The 16,729-nt window shown below is 35.9% G+C and overlaps 1 protein-coding gene across 1 annotated transcript; it reads left to right on the forward strand.

Moving 5' to 3' along the window:
* Positions 1-576: 576 nt before the first annotated feature.
* On the forward strand, positions 577-16,191 carry SPACA1 (sperm acrosome associated 1). Its single transcript, XM_069488820.1, has 7 exons — positions 577-805; positions 6,042-6,098; positions 8,952-9,053; positions 9,940-10,046; positions 10,707-10,842; positions 15,353-15,473; positions 16,038-16,191. Exons 1-7 carry the CDS (start codon positions 577-579, stop codon positions 16,189-16,191), a joined length of 906 nt encoding a protein of 301 aa, XP_069344921.1.
* Positions 16,192-16,729: the final 538 nt, after the last annotated feature.

The following is a 16,729-nucleotide window of genomic DNA, read 5'->3' on the forward strand; positions in this document are numbered from 1 at the left end:
AGCCTGGAGTATTAGATGATTGCTAAGCTTCTCCCTACTCCAAAAGCCTATGACTCTATTCCTAAAGAAGAAATCCGAGTCCTTAAATATCCAAATTGGATATTCTGAAGAAGGAATTTTACAACCAAGTGACATGAAGGGTGCTTGAGGGTCTATCTGGTTTGGAGAGCAGCACACCTAGGAAGTGCAAAAAAGGAATGTCGTAGAAGACAACAAGCAAGGTCAGCGAAGAGGTTAGCGGGTCTGTGGATTAACTGAGGCAAGGGGAGCAGGTGGCAGCAGCGTCTGATGGCAGCTGGGCCGCGCAAGGGCGGACAATGTACCGGTGGGCGGGGAAGGCCGGCGCCCCCTCGCGGCTCCTCGGCCTGCGCGTCCCGCCGCCCCGTCCGCGCGCGTTCCAGGCGCGTTCCATGCACGCAGCCCGCGCGGCCAGGCGAGCCGGCGGCGGTGACGGCCCGTGACGCCTCAATGGTTGCCTGGGCGCGACGCGCGGGTTCGGAGCCGGGCGGCTGCGGGCGGGGCGTCGCACCTCTCTTCGACGCACCTCTCCTCGGGAGCCGCGGCTGCGACTGCGCCATGAGCCCCGGGCTCACGGGCTGCTTCTCCGGGCTGCTGCTGACCGTCGGCTGGCTGTTCCTCGCGGGCCTCCAGTCCGCGTGTGGGACAAACGTCACCGCCATCCAGGATACCGGCCTGGCCCACGAGAGCGAGAGCGACGGCGAGGGCGAGGGCGAGAACGAGGAGGAGGCTGAAAACGACAGCGAGGTGGAGGAGAACGAGAGTCAGGCGGAGGTCGAGGAGGACGGTGAGGCCGGGAGGCCCCTGGGCGGGCAGCAGAGGCCCCGGTTGAGGGCCAAGGCCTGCTCTTTGCCCGAGAACAATAAGAATTACCCGTGTTTATCCGTTTCGTGCATCTTATGGCCTTGAAGAAGGATTGCTAATTCTCCAAGGCCATAGCAAGATAAACAAATAAGCACATGTATAGAAACTGCTACAGAAATACTGCTGAATATTGCTTTAGACAAGCAAAACGACTTTAAGAGGTGGGACGTAGCCTCCCACCAAGAGGAATCATTTTGACTCTTCTTGCAGTCATTTTCCCTTCCCATTGTAGATTTTTCTTTTAGTTCACATTGCTTGCGGTCCTCTTCTTTTCCACATTTGCAGGGGTTGGAGCTCAATGTAATTAAGAATTCCCCTTACTGTGACCGTCTAGATAGACCAATATGCTGACAAAACTGCCCAGAAGCGCCATATCACCTTCGTGCAGCTCCTACTCTTTGCAACGTGGTGTGGTTTTATTGGTATGTTCAACTTTGAACAAAGGAACTGGGGCAGTAGAAAACATCTATCAAGGGATGCAACTAGTGGCTTTGTTAGATGCTATATGTTAACCAAGGAGGAATGAGCCTGTGCTTAGTACATAAATTTGCCTTATTCTGCTGGCTCATTAAACAATAAAATTTGACAAGCTGTTGTGCATGTTATGTTGACTGGTAACTTATGCACTGGTAGGTTAAAGGCCAGTTGCATTGCAGCCTTCTAAAGCAGATGATTCCCTTCTCCCGTAAATGACCCAGCTGAGATTGTTTAAACATCATTTGCATTCTCATGTCTCCTCAAACCATGATATAGAGTGGGTGCTGTGTTTATCAGCCTTTCTTTTATTTCCTGATGACAAGATAATGACCTTCAGCAGTGGAAAGAAACTGACTATCAGAGGTTAATAGTGGGATGGAGGTTTGTACTGTCTTGATAACATTACATTACAGAGAGCTTGAAAAGGTCCTTGACTTTGGAAATGTGAAAAAGAAAGATGACTAGGAAAGAAGAGAACATGTTCTAAAGTTTTACTTCATTCTAGTCCTTTAAAGTAATTGAATTTACAGTTTTAGTAGTAAACTGGTCAGGGGATACTACTAGCTATAAACTGCTAAATATTATTTAGGCTAAACCCAGGCAATGGTGTTATAATGCCTTGCTTTCAAATTCATATGTAGGTTAGTTACTTATTCTGTCAGTGTTTTGGTTGCCTCATCTGTGGACTTCAGGGAATCCATGTACTTTCTAGAGTTTTATATATACAATTTCATGCATAGGTGCTTTTTCCTGGGAAGAGTGAGAATCTAGAACTTTAAACAATCTGACATGTCAGAGATCTGAAAATTTCCAGAAACATTATTAAAATTTGCAAAACCCTCTAACTCTCAGTGGACCAGCAAAAAATCAATCATCGTTTTAGTATCCAGTGGGCCCTTTTTATTTTTTCCTTTTAAGTCATGTTACAAATGATTTACAGAAATAAGAATAAAGAGCCAGTGAAAACAACTTTGTCAGAAATTTTAATAAGAATCTAAACATGGAAAAACTAAAATTTTTGTTGCATATATCCTAGTTTTGAAAGTGTATATACCCTAACTAGGCAAAGTACTTGGAATGCAACTAAATGCTCAACTGTTAAGCATGAACCTGGAATGCATTCATCATATAAATACTGATTCCAGATTTCAAGTGCATCATAATAGATTCTAGCTGATCATTACTTTGATTCTTTCTGTGCTTGTATCGTCAAAACACAATACTTTTGAAAACTGTGAAAGCACATATTTTGTTGAAGAGAAGAATGCCATAATCTTTGCTTCATAACTGCAAAACATGTCCATTTTTAGATTTATAAACACCAACTAGAATGATTGGTGCAATGAATTTGATTCATTTCTATATCATTTATTTTCCTTTCAGTCACTTTTATATACCCACTTACCCATCGTGATATGTTCATTTACAAACCTTATTAAGTAACTGTTGGCGCATAAACATTATAAAAAGGAAACAATACTGTCCACATCTTTTTAGCAAAACACTATGATCTAGGTTATTGTCACAAAATATTTTAGGATCAAATCTTTCCTGTTGAAGGACTATCTGGGTGAGAATATCGTATATCCTTTTCATCCTTAGAAATAATAATGCTCACTCATTGATTCTTAAAATTCATCTAGGATATTCATCTAAGATATCTCTCACTGAGATTTTGCTTATACAATCAATTTCACCCTCATCATTAGCATCTAAAGTGCTGTTATCTGTGTCTGTTCATCTTCTGATTCGTTCACTAATTGTGAAATGTTTTTCTCTGTCAGTTTTCTTCTTTTTGCCATTATGAGCAAAAAATGAAAATTCTGAAATCTCAACTATATTCAATGAAAGCCAAAAATAGACTACAAGGAGGATGCCTCTAGACTTCTTTTATATCTTCCTGAGAGATGATGCAATACTTTGGGAAAAACAATAAAAAAACAGAGGATGATGTAATAGCTATGATTTATTTCACAATTATATCATCTTTCTGGACAATTCCAATCATTCTTCCATTTTTAAATTTTAGTCTTTTGTAAAAACACAATTGGGAATAATTGATGAGTAATAATGAAATAATAGCATCATTATGGATCATGAAGTAACAAAATGTTTCAAGATGAAGGAAAAACCACTTAGATTTATACTCTTACATCTTTTTTATACCTCGTATGCCCTCTTATATACCTTTTAAATATATTTTTATAGTTTTATATAGGTATACCCTTGGATTTATAAAAGGGCCCAATAGACCTAAATAATAATTGCAACGTAGAATAAGTTTTACCCTATAAACAGAGAAGTATATCTTCTACTTTTCTTTGAAGACCTCTAAGAAAGAATAAAAGTCATGAAATATTAAAAATCAACTCTCAAGAAAGAAACTCAAAAGTTAAAATTGCACCTTGATGATACATATCAGAAGTTACAGTGTGCTGTCCAGAACTGAAGAGAACATTCCAGGATCTGGCCAGAACAAAAGGCAAGATCATTATCTGCATCATTGTGGATGCCAGGCTTTATCAGTGTAGTCTAAGACCCAGTAGATTTTTAGCAAGCCTCACCACATTGTTGACTCCTATTGAACTCACTACTGAACTCTCCATTCGTTTTTTAACTGTTCTTCTATCAAGATGACCCATAAAATATTTTTGGACAGCTGACTTTTCAGCTTTACATGCAGGACTTTTTATTCCTCTACGGTTTCATTTTGTTAGATGCGCCCATTTATTCCACCCTGTCATTTTTAGATACAGATTTATCAAACATATTTGCTATCCTTCCTAGCTTTGCAGAATCCTGGATTCAGTCACCATGATATTAGCATCTTTTTCAGGTCATTAATGAAAATATTGAACAGGACAGAGCCATGTGACATACTGCTCCTACCATGTTGATGCCAACCAGTTAATTAGCATCTGTGGATCTTAGTACTTAACAGTTACACATAAAATTTTACTGACATTCAGATCATATTTTTCCTTATTACTCAGAGGTATATAATGGAATTATATTTATAATTATATATATTAATTATTACTACTCATAATTTTGACAAATACACTGAAATCCAGATACATATAATTTCTTTGACCCACCATTGTAGGATTCCCATTAAAAAAAGTGATTGAATGATATAATGGACACTCAGTATGTCGTAGAACATTAAAGCTGAAAGGGACTTTAGAGACTATCTGATGTAATTCCCTTATTTTTTTTTTTTTTCTCTAAGGAAACTCAACTTAGGAGAAATTGACTACTTTTTATTTTATTTTATTGCTACTTTTCCAAAGTAGAATAGGTAGTGAATAGTAGAGCTGATTGACTAGTGGTTTTTGCAAAAAGCTTATATTTAAAAATAGCCCACTACTCATTCTCTTATCTGTGTTTTCTCTGTTTAGGATTGGCTTTTAATTTATATCTCATAAAATGCCAGCAGAAATATCAAATCATTTCAAGCATTAAAATTTCAATTCAAAATTGATCATCATGATAGTCTAAATCATTTAACAAAGTCAATATTGATTTACTTATATGCATCAGGTGCTTACTATATATTTAAGGTACTGTATTTGGTGCTTGTAAGTACAGAATGGAAGCATTTTTGAAACTATTGAGGTTTTACAGTAATCAAAATGGGAAAAAAACCTCAGCATTATATGAAATTAATAAGTACAAAATGAGTTAAATTGGGTTATTATATCTTAAGCATGTTTATAGTGCTAAACAATTTATAGAATGCATTCATGTACATTATCTTGTTTAATTCTTACAATAATCAAGTGATATGGGTTCTCCTTTTCAGATTTTACAGAAGGGTTAACTAAGCCTGACAGTGTTTAATTAATTTGCTCAAACTCAAACAGCTAGTTGGTGGTAGAGGCAGCTCCTTGGACTGCAGTTCAATGTGCTTTCCCATGTGATTTGTTGCCCCAGGGTACACTGCCTTTTAAAAGTTATCTTCTAATATCTCATTTTGTATTTTTTCTATTGAGATTTTAGTCCTAATCTGGACTATGAAGAATTGGTTATATACTATAGCTAGTGGAATTCTATGCCAAACTTCAAAAAATTAGAAAAAGAAAACCATTTTATGTGATTTAGAACCAAGAATATTTCACTTCTTTAGTAGTGATGTGTCACTAGATTATCCTGCTAAATAAAGTGTTGAAATAAATTCTTAGAAATATTTAAATTTACCATCTTATCATGGGAAATGAGTAGAACCAATCTATAACTTTTACAATTTTAATGAACACTTGGTATAAAGACTTCTTTTTGAATAGAAATTATACACTCAATTTTGGAAAATAGAGAGAAGAAAAAATGGTTCTTACAACTAACAGACCTTTTTGTGCTTTTCTGACCCTTTAGACTTTTAACTCACTATATATTAACTGATGAAAAAAATTTAAACTATATACAGGGTTTAAATATAAACCTTCTTTTCAGGGTATTTCCAAATTTAATGCACTTCTTTATAGGTTTGGGATTCTTTTGATTTAAACAATAACAGAAGAGATACTAGGAATGGCATTGCTTTTCCGGTTTAAAAGGAAAACTTAAAAAATGCCTGCTGCCCATATGATAAATACTCTTATCTTCCATCCCCAAGTAAGAGTTTTTTCACTTAGAAAAGTTTTCATATGATTAAATAATGTATCTTTACATTTTATGTTCAGTGTCAAATAGGACAGTAGTCAAAGAAGTAGAATTCGGGATGTGCACTGTTACGTGTGGTAAGTAGCATGAAGCAGATGAATAAACCATATTGTAATTTTGGGGGGAGGAAAGGTAAAAACAGTGAGGCCATCTTTTATTTTTAATTTGTGCACTTTCATTCAGCTCTTACTGATTTCTATTTCTATTAACTATAATTTATACACTAAATTCAGGCTGATTGCTTTAAAAGGTAAGATATTTTCAGCTTGTAACCTCTGAGTCTTATTTTAAGCCAGCTTCTTATATTTTTGGGGCACATAAACTGCTTTCACCAAAGTAAAATTTTCTCTGTCTCACAGATGTTCAGAAGATGAAAGATTTTCCAATACATATCACAGATGTCTTCCCACATACTATGTTGGCAAATCTATCAAGAAATTTGCTTAGTTGTAATAGTCTATTCTAAATTCTACATTTCTCCAATTTGTATGTCATATCTTGGAGAAAAGAGGTATTGGCATTATGGGGAAGATAATGTTCAAAGAACATGACATTTTGGTCATTCCATTGGTAGCAGCTGGACATCAAATATCTTACATGGGGTTGAGATTAAGGGTGCACATGCTGTAGTACGCCAGCAGTTAACATTCACCCTAAGTGCCTGAAGGGCTTGTTAAAACAGAGATTATCAAGCCTGCACCAGAGTTTCTAACTCCGTAGGCCTGTGGAAGGGCCTAAGAATTTGCATTTCTAACATGTTTACAATGAAGCTGATGCTGCAAGTTAGAGGACTGTCATTTGAGAACCAATGCTATATAGAACAGGGTGCTGAGAAGGCAATAGATAATTCACAATGAAATTGAGTTTATTCTCAGTAGAATCTGCCTTGGGAAAAAAGACAGTGGTGAGAGGGAAAGGGGAGTAATAACCAGAAGGTCAGATGACAGAAAATCCACGCTGACCTAGATCAGAATGAATTTTGGGGGTGGTCAAAAATTACACCTGAATTGTTTTATAATATTTGAGATAGTTTTTTTTTATTGTGGTAAAATATACCTAACATAAAATTTACCATTTTAACCATTTTGAAGTATACAATTCAGTGGCCCTAAGCACATTCACATTGTCACACAACCATCACCACTGCCCATTTCTAGAACTTTTTCATCATCCCAAACTAAAACCCCACTCTCACTAAACACTAACTCCCCAGTCCCTTCTCCTCCCAGCTCCTGGCTATACTTGACATCTTTCTTTAGCTGCTTGCTTGATAAATTTTCACAGGTAGAGACTTATTTTTATGATAGTTCTAGTAATTTATATTGTTTTCTAAGATATGTTTTAGAAATTGTATTTATATATTTATTCACTGAACAAATGAGGGTTTTTTTATTTTTAAGTCTTTTGCCAACTACATGGCAGGTACTGTTATAGGTTCTGGGAGTAAAGCAGCAAACAAAGCAGATAAAACTCTCTGCCTTCAAGGAATGTATATTTTAGTAGGGGCAGGCACATAATATATAAAACATCTAATATGTCAGATGGCATTAAGTTCTAAGGAAAAAATAAACCAAAAAGGCACTATTTCATATCTACAATATTAAAAATAATTCAATTTATAACAGAACTATTTAGAAGAGAAAAATGCTTTTCTGAAAATTCTATTTAACTCCTAAAACAATTATTTTAGAAATCAAAAGTTTTCTTTTCTATTCAGGCAGATTTTTAGGTGTTACTTGATCTTACAGAAAATCTCACACCCACACACACCTCAATGAAATGTATTTAGCTAAATAAATAAATACATATAATACCTGCTTTGAAAATATTTATGCATTTCAGAGTAAGGCTGTGCTTCTAGAGAGTCTTCCATAAATTCAAGTGGAGCCATCCTGCAGCAGTTCTCAGCCTTCTCTCTTAATCAGAGACCTTTCCCTTTCCATCCTTCCATCTCCTTGTGTCCTATGGAGTCCTCTCCCTTGCTACTTAGAGTGTAGGGTCCCCAGACTGGCTGCATTAGCGTAACTTGGGAGCTTGTTAGACATGCAGAATCTCAGACCCACTCAAGACCGACTGAATCAGAATCTGCGTTTCAGTAAGATCTCCAGGTGATTTGCATGTGCTGTTAAGTTTGAGAAGCACCGTTCCAGGCCATGTCTACTCTTCAGCTTTCCTTTGCCCTTGAAGATAGGTTTTATGATTAACACCTTGTCGGGGCTGAGAGAGGAAATCTGGTAGGCAAAGAAATCAGGAGAGACTCTCCCTTAGCCTGTCTTCTCTCAGGACATGGTTCAGCGTGTTGCTGACCCAGCGTTTTATCTTCTCCCTCAATCCTGGTGATGAGAGGCAAACTCGGTAGAGCTCTGGGACCAGTTAGTACAGTGGTGTGGTCTACCAATGTATTTCATCAAATGTATTCATTGGCTGTAATAAGCATACTTTATGTACTTTAAAAAAGAAAAATGCTGCCAATTAATTTATAACATCATCAATTATAAATGTATTCTAACTTCAAACATATTAAAATGTAAAAATTTTACATCTTAGGTTAGTGAAAATTTATACACAATAGCTTATTAATTTACTGGCTTATTAAAAGTTTCCCCCAAAATTCTGTAGCAAAGTGGTCCCTTGAATTTTATTTGATATACCATTTTCAAATGTGTATGATCATAGAATCCTTTTTCTTATGGTAACAACCAGAGGAACTAGTGTTTTATGTAACTCACTTCAGAAAATGCCGTTTTATGAGATAATTGAAAATGAGGGGCCTAAAAAAATTTAAATGTTATGATCCTGAATTTAGGAATTTAATTTCTGAAATTAGGAGAAAGGTGTCAATAAAAGACATAGGTGGGAAAGTGAAGACACTCTGGAATTAGCTTTTTCTTAACATTTGCCCAACCTCATTTTTTTCTTTTAAACCAAAGGTGTTGGTGTGAGAGAAGTTATATTAACAAATGGATGCCCTGGAGGTGAATCCAAGTGTATCGTGCGGATAGAAGAATGCCGTGGACCAGTGGACTGTGGCTGTGAGTTGAACTACATAGTAGAGGGAGACTGAGGGCAGGAGTTTACTCTGGGGAAATATCTTTAACCTCAGCTTCCCACCGAGTGGAAGGAGACAGTCAACTGATACATTGAAAGGAAATCATCATAAAATTTTAAATTCTACTTCTTCTCTAGACAGTTATAGTTTTGAGAATCCTTGCGATTTAACTTGACATTTTTTAGGGATGTCTAAAATTTAACGTATATTCTCTGTAATGTATTGGAGCCTTACTGTACTCAGATCTGTGGTTGAGGCTGTGCTATAGTGAAATGCTCTTGAAACTTTAGTCATGGCATTTTATTGGTAGATTGGTAAATCTTAAATTGGGAACTTTTTCTTTTCTTTTTTTTTTTTTTTTTGGAAACAGGGTCTTGCTCTTTTGCCTGGGTTAGAGTGTAGTGGTGTCATCAGAGCTCACAGCAACCTCAAACTCTTGCGCTCAAGCAATCCTCCTGCCTCAGCCTCCTGGGTAGCTGGGAACTTTCAAAGCTGTTCTGTATCAAATGATGCTATTCTCAGATTTCAGTATCTCTAATAGGAGTTCCTAACTGGTAAACTGGAACCCATCAATGGATCTCAAAAGTTAATCTAGCAGATCACTAAGTTGATTGCCCTTGCCTCCTCTTCAGAATAAATATGCAATTTATTCTGCATAAAGAGTAGAGAGCCATGGCATCTCCTCACCTGCTTCCCTCTGTGACTTCATCTTTACATCCGTCACTCTTCTGCTCCTCTACACTCAAACTCCCAACAATAACTTCCAATATAAAATTCATTTAAGGAGGTGGCTTTTAAAAGTAGTAGTATGTGTAGAGCAATTTATAATGCATAATGATATTTATGTATTTAATGTTTCTTTTTTTCAGGGGGTAAACCAATTTCAGAAAGTCTTGGAAGTGTTAGACTGGCATGTATTCATATATCTCCTGTAAATCGTTTCAAATATATGTGGAAACTTCTAAGGCCAGACCAAGTGAGTAATGAATGTATGTGATCTGGTGATTTCTAATGGGTAATAAAATTTGTTCCCCAGTTCTGATGACTCTCAGAAAACTTTCTCTTTAAAAGCAGTTTGCCAAAATGAAATTTAAAATTATACAACTTTATTATTATTACAATTAAAAATTTTTCATTATTTGGTAAACTAAGACTTTACATATATCTTAGGGTGAACTATAATCAGAACTTAAAAACTTCCATTTTATATAAAGGGTTCTATTTTGGAAGCAAGATTTTCATTGGCTTTTTTGGGAATTGTATAATGATAACAGTGGCTAACACTAATTAAGGGTTTATTAAGTGCCAAACCTACATCGAGTGCTAGGGTCTCCTTTAATCCACACAACAACCTTATGAAGTAAGTCTTATTATACCCATTTTACAGATAAGTGATTGAGGTGCAGTGAGTAACTTGTCCACAGTCACACAGGCAGGAAGTAGTAAGGTTGGGATTTGGAGTCTGGATTGTGTGACTCCAAAAAATCCATGTGCACGATTAATTATGGAAGGAGGCTAAGAGAGACTAAGAGAGATGGTAACTTTTCTTTGTTAAGGGAAATAAATTGTTTCCTGATCTTAAGTGTACATGAAGAATGTTGATACTTTGTTTTTTTGTTTGCTTGTTTTAAAATAGCAACCCATGATACTTGCAAATGATTCAGCAATCCTAGAAGTACATAGGGAAGCCTATCCCTTGGCTTTCGAGTGTGATACCTTGGAGAATAATGAACTAATAGCAACTGTAAAATTCACAGTCTATACGATGAATGGTAAGTGCCTAGCAATGTTTTGGTTTGCTTATGTCTCAAACTTTAAAGAGTGTCACGGTCACCTGGAGGCATGTTAAACACAGATCTCCAGCCCCACCTCCAGGGTGTCTGATTCAGTAGATCTAGGATGGGGCTGGCACAGAATTTGAATTTCTGACAAGTTCCCAGGTGATGCTGTTACTGTTGGTCTATAAACCACACTTTGAGAAGCTCTAGGTTATGTCATTTAGACTTTTCTACAAGATAGTACTTAATTTTCTTTTCGTAAAGTGTAGAGTCAGATGTGCCTCACTTGGGAAAACTGGTATATGTCTGAAGTATCTCCAAAGAACAGTTCTCTAACTTGAATTATATTCTTACTTATATTCTAAAAGTAAAAATGGATAAATGGAATCTCATGGATGCTTACAAAAATTTTGGTACAGTAAAGTAAATAAAATTAATAAACGTGATATCAGAGCATATCTCTTTAAAAATTAGACATTTGAAGAAAATGTTTTTTGATGAAGCAATAATAGGGTTCTCAATATATGTCACAAAATGCAAATCTTGTCCTGAACATAATTTTACATATTAGAAGCTGTATTTCCCTTGTGAGATGGATTCATTTGCAATTTTTTAGATTTAATCTATGATGCCTTCTGTATCCAGGTAATTATTTTCTTTTGTTCAGTTGCTCTTAACCATTTTTATTGTTCTTGTTATCTTTGTTGTTAGGGGTATGGGGGATTTGGTCACAAGATTTTATAAGAATCCAGTCAAGGGTCAGGATCCTCTTCCCAGAAAAATATTCACATATACAAACATGCCCAAAGTTACATGTAATTTTAAGGGAGTTTATGGATTTCTTGAAGGAATTTCTGAACCCCAAGTAAAGAGCTTCCACTGTAGTCTAGACATACTGCACAACATAGTATTTTTTTTATTGAAATGAAAACAGGTTAAAATGTTTTGGGGTGATCTTTAAAAATAAACTGTTTACTATTTAAACTTTGATATGTTGTTTAGTGATTTTCAAAAAAATCTTCATGGTAAAGCTAATAATCTTACTACTTTGTTGGGATATCAGGTGACATTAAAAGGCTCATATCAATAAAGTTCCAAAAATAATGCAAAAAAGGACCAAAACATCATCAAACTAAAAAATATCTCAGCTAGCCCCAGTTCATGATATTAAAAGGTGTGTGGGGCCATTCTCAGTTTTTGTCCCCACTGCCTCGTCCCTGTTGGGATAATTCAGTGGTTAGCTCCTCCCATCATTAGAAGAGAACATACGTTTGCTCTTGTGTATGCCCAAGGCTGGAACACAGACCCCAGAAGGTCAGGCCTTTATTGAAACAAAGTTGGCTTCTCTCTCTCGTAGCAATTTGGGCCTGGCAGGATAGCTCTCCCATCTCAGTACCTGCACTGGTTAAATGACAAAACGTGTTTAGAACACTTTGGTATCTATTAATTAAAACTATCTATTTTAAAATTACAATTGCGTATACTACCACAACAGACCCTTTTAGCTGTTCAGAAATCAAAGAAATGTTTTGGCTAGAAATGTCCACATAATATAGTACTCACCTGAAACAAATATGTAATTGAAATATTTTTAGGGTAAATATGGCTTAGTTAATAAAAAATTCCCTTATATATCAGATTTTTTTCACTCCCACAATAGTTGTCTTTCATAATTAGGCATTGTTATAGGTGAATTGTGTCCCTCCCAAAATAGATACTTTGAAGTCCTAACTCTCCAGTACTCAGAATGTGACTGTATTTGGAAATAGGGTCGTCACAGATGTACTTAGTTAAGATGAGGTCATACCAGAGTAGAGTGGGACTTTAATCCAATATGACTGGTGCTCTTATAAGAAGAGGGAAATTTGGACACAGGGAGAGAGAGAGAGAGAGAGAGAAGGAATGCCAGGGTCAGACATAGAGACAGACAGGGAAGAGACAGCCATGTGAAAACGGAAACAGAGATTGGAGTTAGGCTACCACAAGCCAAGGAACGTCTGGGGTTACCCGAAGCTGGGAAAGGCAAGAAATGATCTTCCCCTGGGATCTTGGCAGTAGGCATGGCTCTGCCAACACATTGTTTTCAGATTTCTAGACTCTACCACTGTGAGACAATACCTGCTGTTTTAAGTCACCCAGATTGTGGTACTTTGTTATGGTGATCCTAGGAAACTAATGTGTACATAAGCTTCATTTATCTAAAAGGTGACAGTATCAAATTTAGCCTATTTTTATTAGAAAATTTCAATAGGAAATTCAGCGTATTTTATGTTAGCTGTAAAAGTAGTCTAGTAGACCCCTGCAAGAAGACTACTGTTGTAATAAACTAAAATCTTCATACCCCTCACTCTCCACCCTCTCTTGAATGATGTTACAGGGTAGTAGATAAATGATTTTTGCATTTTTCCTAAGGTTTTAGTTCTAAAAGCTGTCTTTTATTTAAAAATCTCACCACTTCTATAAATCTAAAATTATTTTAAAATAATATTTTAAAAATTAAGCAATGTTGGAATATCCATATAGATGCAATTTGTTTATTATACTTAGAACTAGTGAGAGCACTAAATGGAGTTTATAGCTATAGAATTACTAGGGAAAATGGAAAATTATACTCCATGATGTTTAAAGGATAGGAAAAAAAATCCAGAAATACAAGCACTTGAGATTGCCCATACAGGAGACTATTTCTGACAGAATATTTACCAAAATTAAAATATTAAAATAGTCAAAATATAGCTTGTGCAAATCATTAAAACTCCCTGGACCTTGGTTTACTTATCTATATAATGTGATGGGTAGATCAGATGATCTCTATAGTCCTTTTCCCCATGAATCTTATGATTCTAGAATTTGGGGACCAGGAAGAGCCACAAGAAAGCTATATAATTCAAAAATAAGTAATATTTGATGTAAATTAGCTTTTCACCAGTTTACAGTATCACAATGCCATAACACATATGGTAAACTGCCTTTGTCTCTTTAATAGCCTTATTTTCAGAAAAAGCAGAAGGATATGAGAGAGAATGATTGATTGAAGAGTGGTATGTGAGCCAGGCTCAGTGACACACACCTGTAGTCCCAGCTACTTGGGAGGCTGAGGCAGGAGGATCACTTGGGCCCAGGAGTTCAAGGCCAGCCTGAGCAACATAGCAAGACTTTGTCTCTTAAAGAGAAAAAAAATAGTAGTGTGTGGATATTTGTATGGAAAACAATGAGCCTCAACTCCTGCCTTATGCCATATACAAAAATTAGAGATGTATCATAGTCCTAAGTATAAAAGCTAAACCATAAAAGCTTATAAAGGAAATATAAGAGAATATTTGCATGATTCAGGAGTGGGCAAAGGTTTCTTCGACATAACTCTGAAAAGCAATCACCATAAAAGGAAACATTGAATAAATTAGACATCATCAAAATTTAAAACTTCAGGTCACTAAAAGAAATCATAAGGGTAATGAATAGGCAAACCAAAATCTGGGAGAAAACATTTCCAAAACATGCACATCCAGTACAGTCAGTTTGGGAAAGTTTTCATGGTTTCATAGAAAACTAAGCATACATCTACTATCTACCCTTTGACCCGGCATTTCTACTCTTAGGTATTTAGCTAAAATATTAAAATACATGTTCACAAAATGGCTTGTACAAGAATGTTCACAGAAGCTTTATTTATAATAGCCCCAAACTGGAACAGCCTAGGTATTCATCTGTAGGAGAATGAATAAACAAATTGTGTAATACTGCTCAGTAGTAAAAAAGAAAAAAAACTGTAGTTACATGTAATACTGTGGGTGAATTTTTAAAACATTATTCTGGGTAAAAAAAACCTCTTACACAAGAGATTACATAATGTTTGATTCCATTCATATGAAGTTCTAGAATATGTAGAACAAATTTATGGTGGAAAAGAAAATCAGAATAGTATGGCCTATTGAAGGATGGGCCCCGGACTAACTAGGAAAGGACCCAAGGGAACTTTCTGGGGTATGGTAATACTCTGTGTCATGGCTGACATTTGATTACGTATGTGCGTTTGCCAAAACTAAGCAAATGTACATTTAAGATCTTTGTGTAAATCAGTGTATGAAAATTTTACCTCAAAGAAAAAATATAAACAAATATTAAACTGTAATTAATGATGCTTGTTGAAGAATTTGGGGGAAGTGTGCTGACATCTGCAGATTACATTGAAATGCATCAAAAAATAAGATGGATTGATGAATTGATAGAGGGATGGATAGTTGAATACTAATGTATTAATGATAGTGTCTAGGTGATGGTAATACAGGATGTTCATTGTCAATTTCTTTCCATTTTTTTTGTGTATTTGAAAAGTACATTTAAAATGTGCAGAGCAAGTTCATTAATAGTAATTTTTTTCCATTAATTATTTCTGTATTTTTCTAGAATTGTTTTTCAAATATAAAGTCTCCATTCAGAGATCCATTTCCTTTTTTATTTTTTTTTGGTAGTAATAATCATCAGGTATGTGTGTTTTCTCTAGAATTGCAGATAAGAAGATCAAGCCGACCAGACACTGACGCAGTACTAGTTTTTGTGCTGACCATAGGAGTCATTATCTGTGTATTCGTGATCTTTGTATTGATCTTCATAATTGTAAATTGGTAGGTGAATGGTGGGATGCATCATCACCCTTAATTGGAGTCCTCCTCTTCCCCTTCCTCATCCAGTGAATTGCAAAGGCCTGCCCGTGATGCCCTCTACATGTGTCTTGAATCGTCCGACTCCTTTCATTACTCCTGTGACTATCCTAGTTCAGTCTACCCCATCTCTTTCTGTGGATGCTTTATTAAACAATTGCATGACTTGCTTCTCCAGCCATGAGAGAAGCTTTAAAAGCAATTTTTACAATTTTATGTGGTAATTGCTATAAAAAGGCTTATTTCATGAATATTTGTGTTGTTCAGTTATAGTTCTCACAACCCTAAAACTTGATTATTGTAACTACTAATTATATGAGAATGTTTATTTTCATATATATGAGTATTACACCCTGGTAAGTCTGAGAGTTCATGTACTATCAGACTATGTACCTGATGCACCACAAACTAAAAATGAATCATGAATAAAAAGGCCCTTCTATATATAGAAAATGTAAATGTAATTCTATTTAGCTTTATTTTTCACTTCATATGATGGGTTTTTGTTTTTGTTTTTGTTTCTTCCAGGGCAGCAGTCAAGGCTTTCTGGGGGGCAAGAAGCTCCACAGCTGAGATACAATCTGAGCTGAGTTCTGTGAGATATAAAGATTCAAATTCTCTTGACCAAGCACCAACAGAAATACCTGTAGAAGATGATGCTTTAAGTGAATGGAATGAATGATGTATGGATTCTTTTGACAAATCAAAGGATATTAGAGCTTATCAGATTCACTATTATAAAAATAAAATATATACGGAATACTTTAATAATGTTGCAGTAGATTTACCACAGTCTGAAGGTGGTGCAGCGTGAGGATAGGGCTGTTTTAATCCATCTTTGTGGTACATTTATCGCATAATACTTTTAATTTGTTCTCAACACTCTGCATTTCAGCTTGGGGACATTTATCTAGAGGTACAAACAACAAATCTTCTAAACACATTTTTGATCATTTTGATAAATTCTTAGTTGATTGCTTGTTCTGTCCTAAATAAGAAAAATATAATATAGAAATGCCTTGCATATTAGACTTCCTCCCCCTTGGGAGCACTGGATTGAACTTGCTAAAGCAAATCAAACTTTAGAATCTCTGCATGTGACATACAAAGCTTGTAAGACATGAAATAATGATACTGACGATGATAACAACCAACACTTAGTGACTACTGTGTGTCAAGCATTGTTTAAGGCATTTTCCATATATTAGGTAATTTAATTA

This window comes from Eulemur rufifrons, chromosome 15 (assembly GCF_041146395.1).
Source record: "Eulemur rufifrons isolate Redbay chromosome 15, OSU_ERuf_1, whole genome shotgun sequence".
Taxonomy (NCBI): domain Eukaryota; kingdom Metazoa; phylum Chordata; class Mammalia; order Primates; family Lemuridae; genus Eulemur; species Eulemur rufifrons.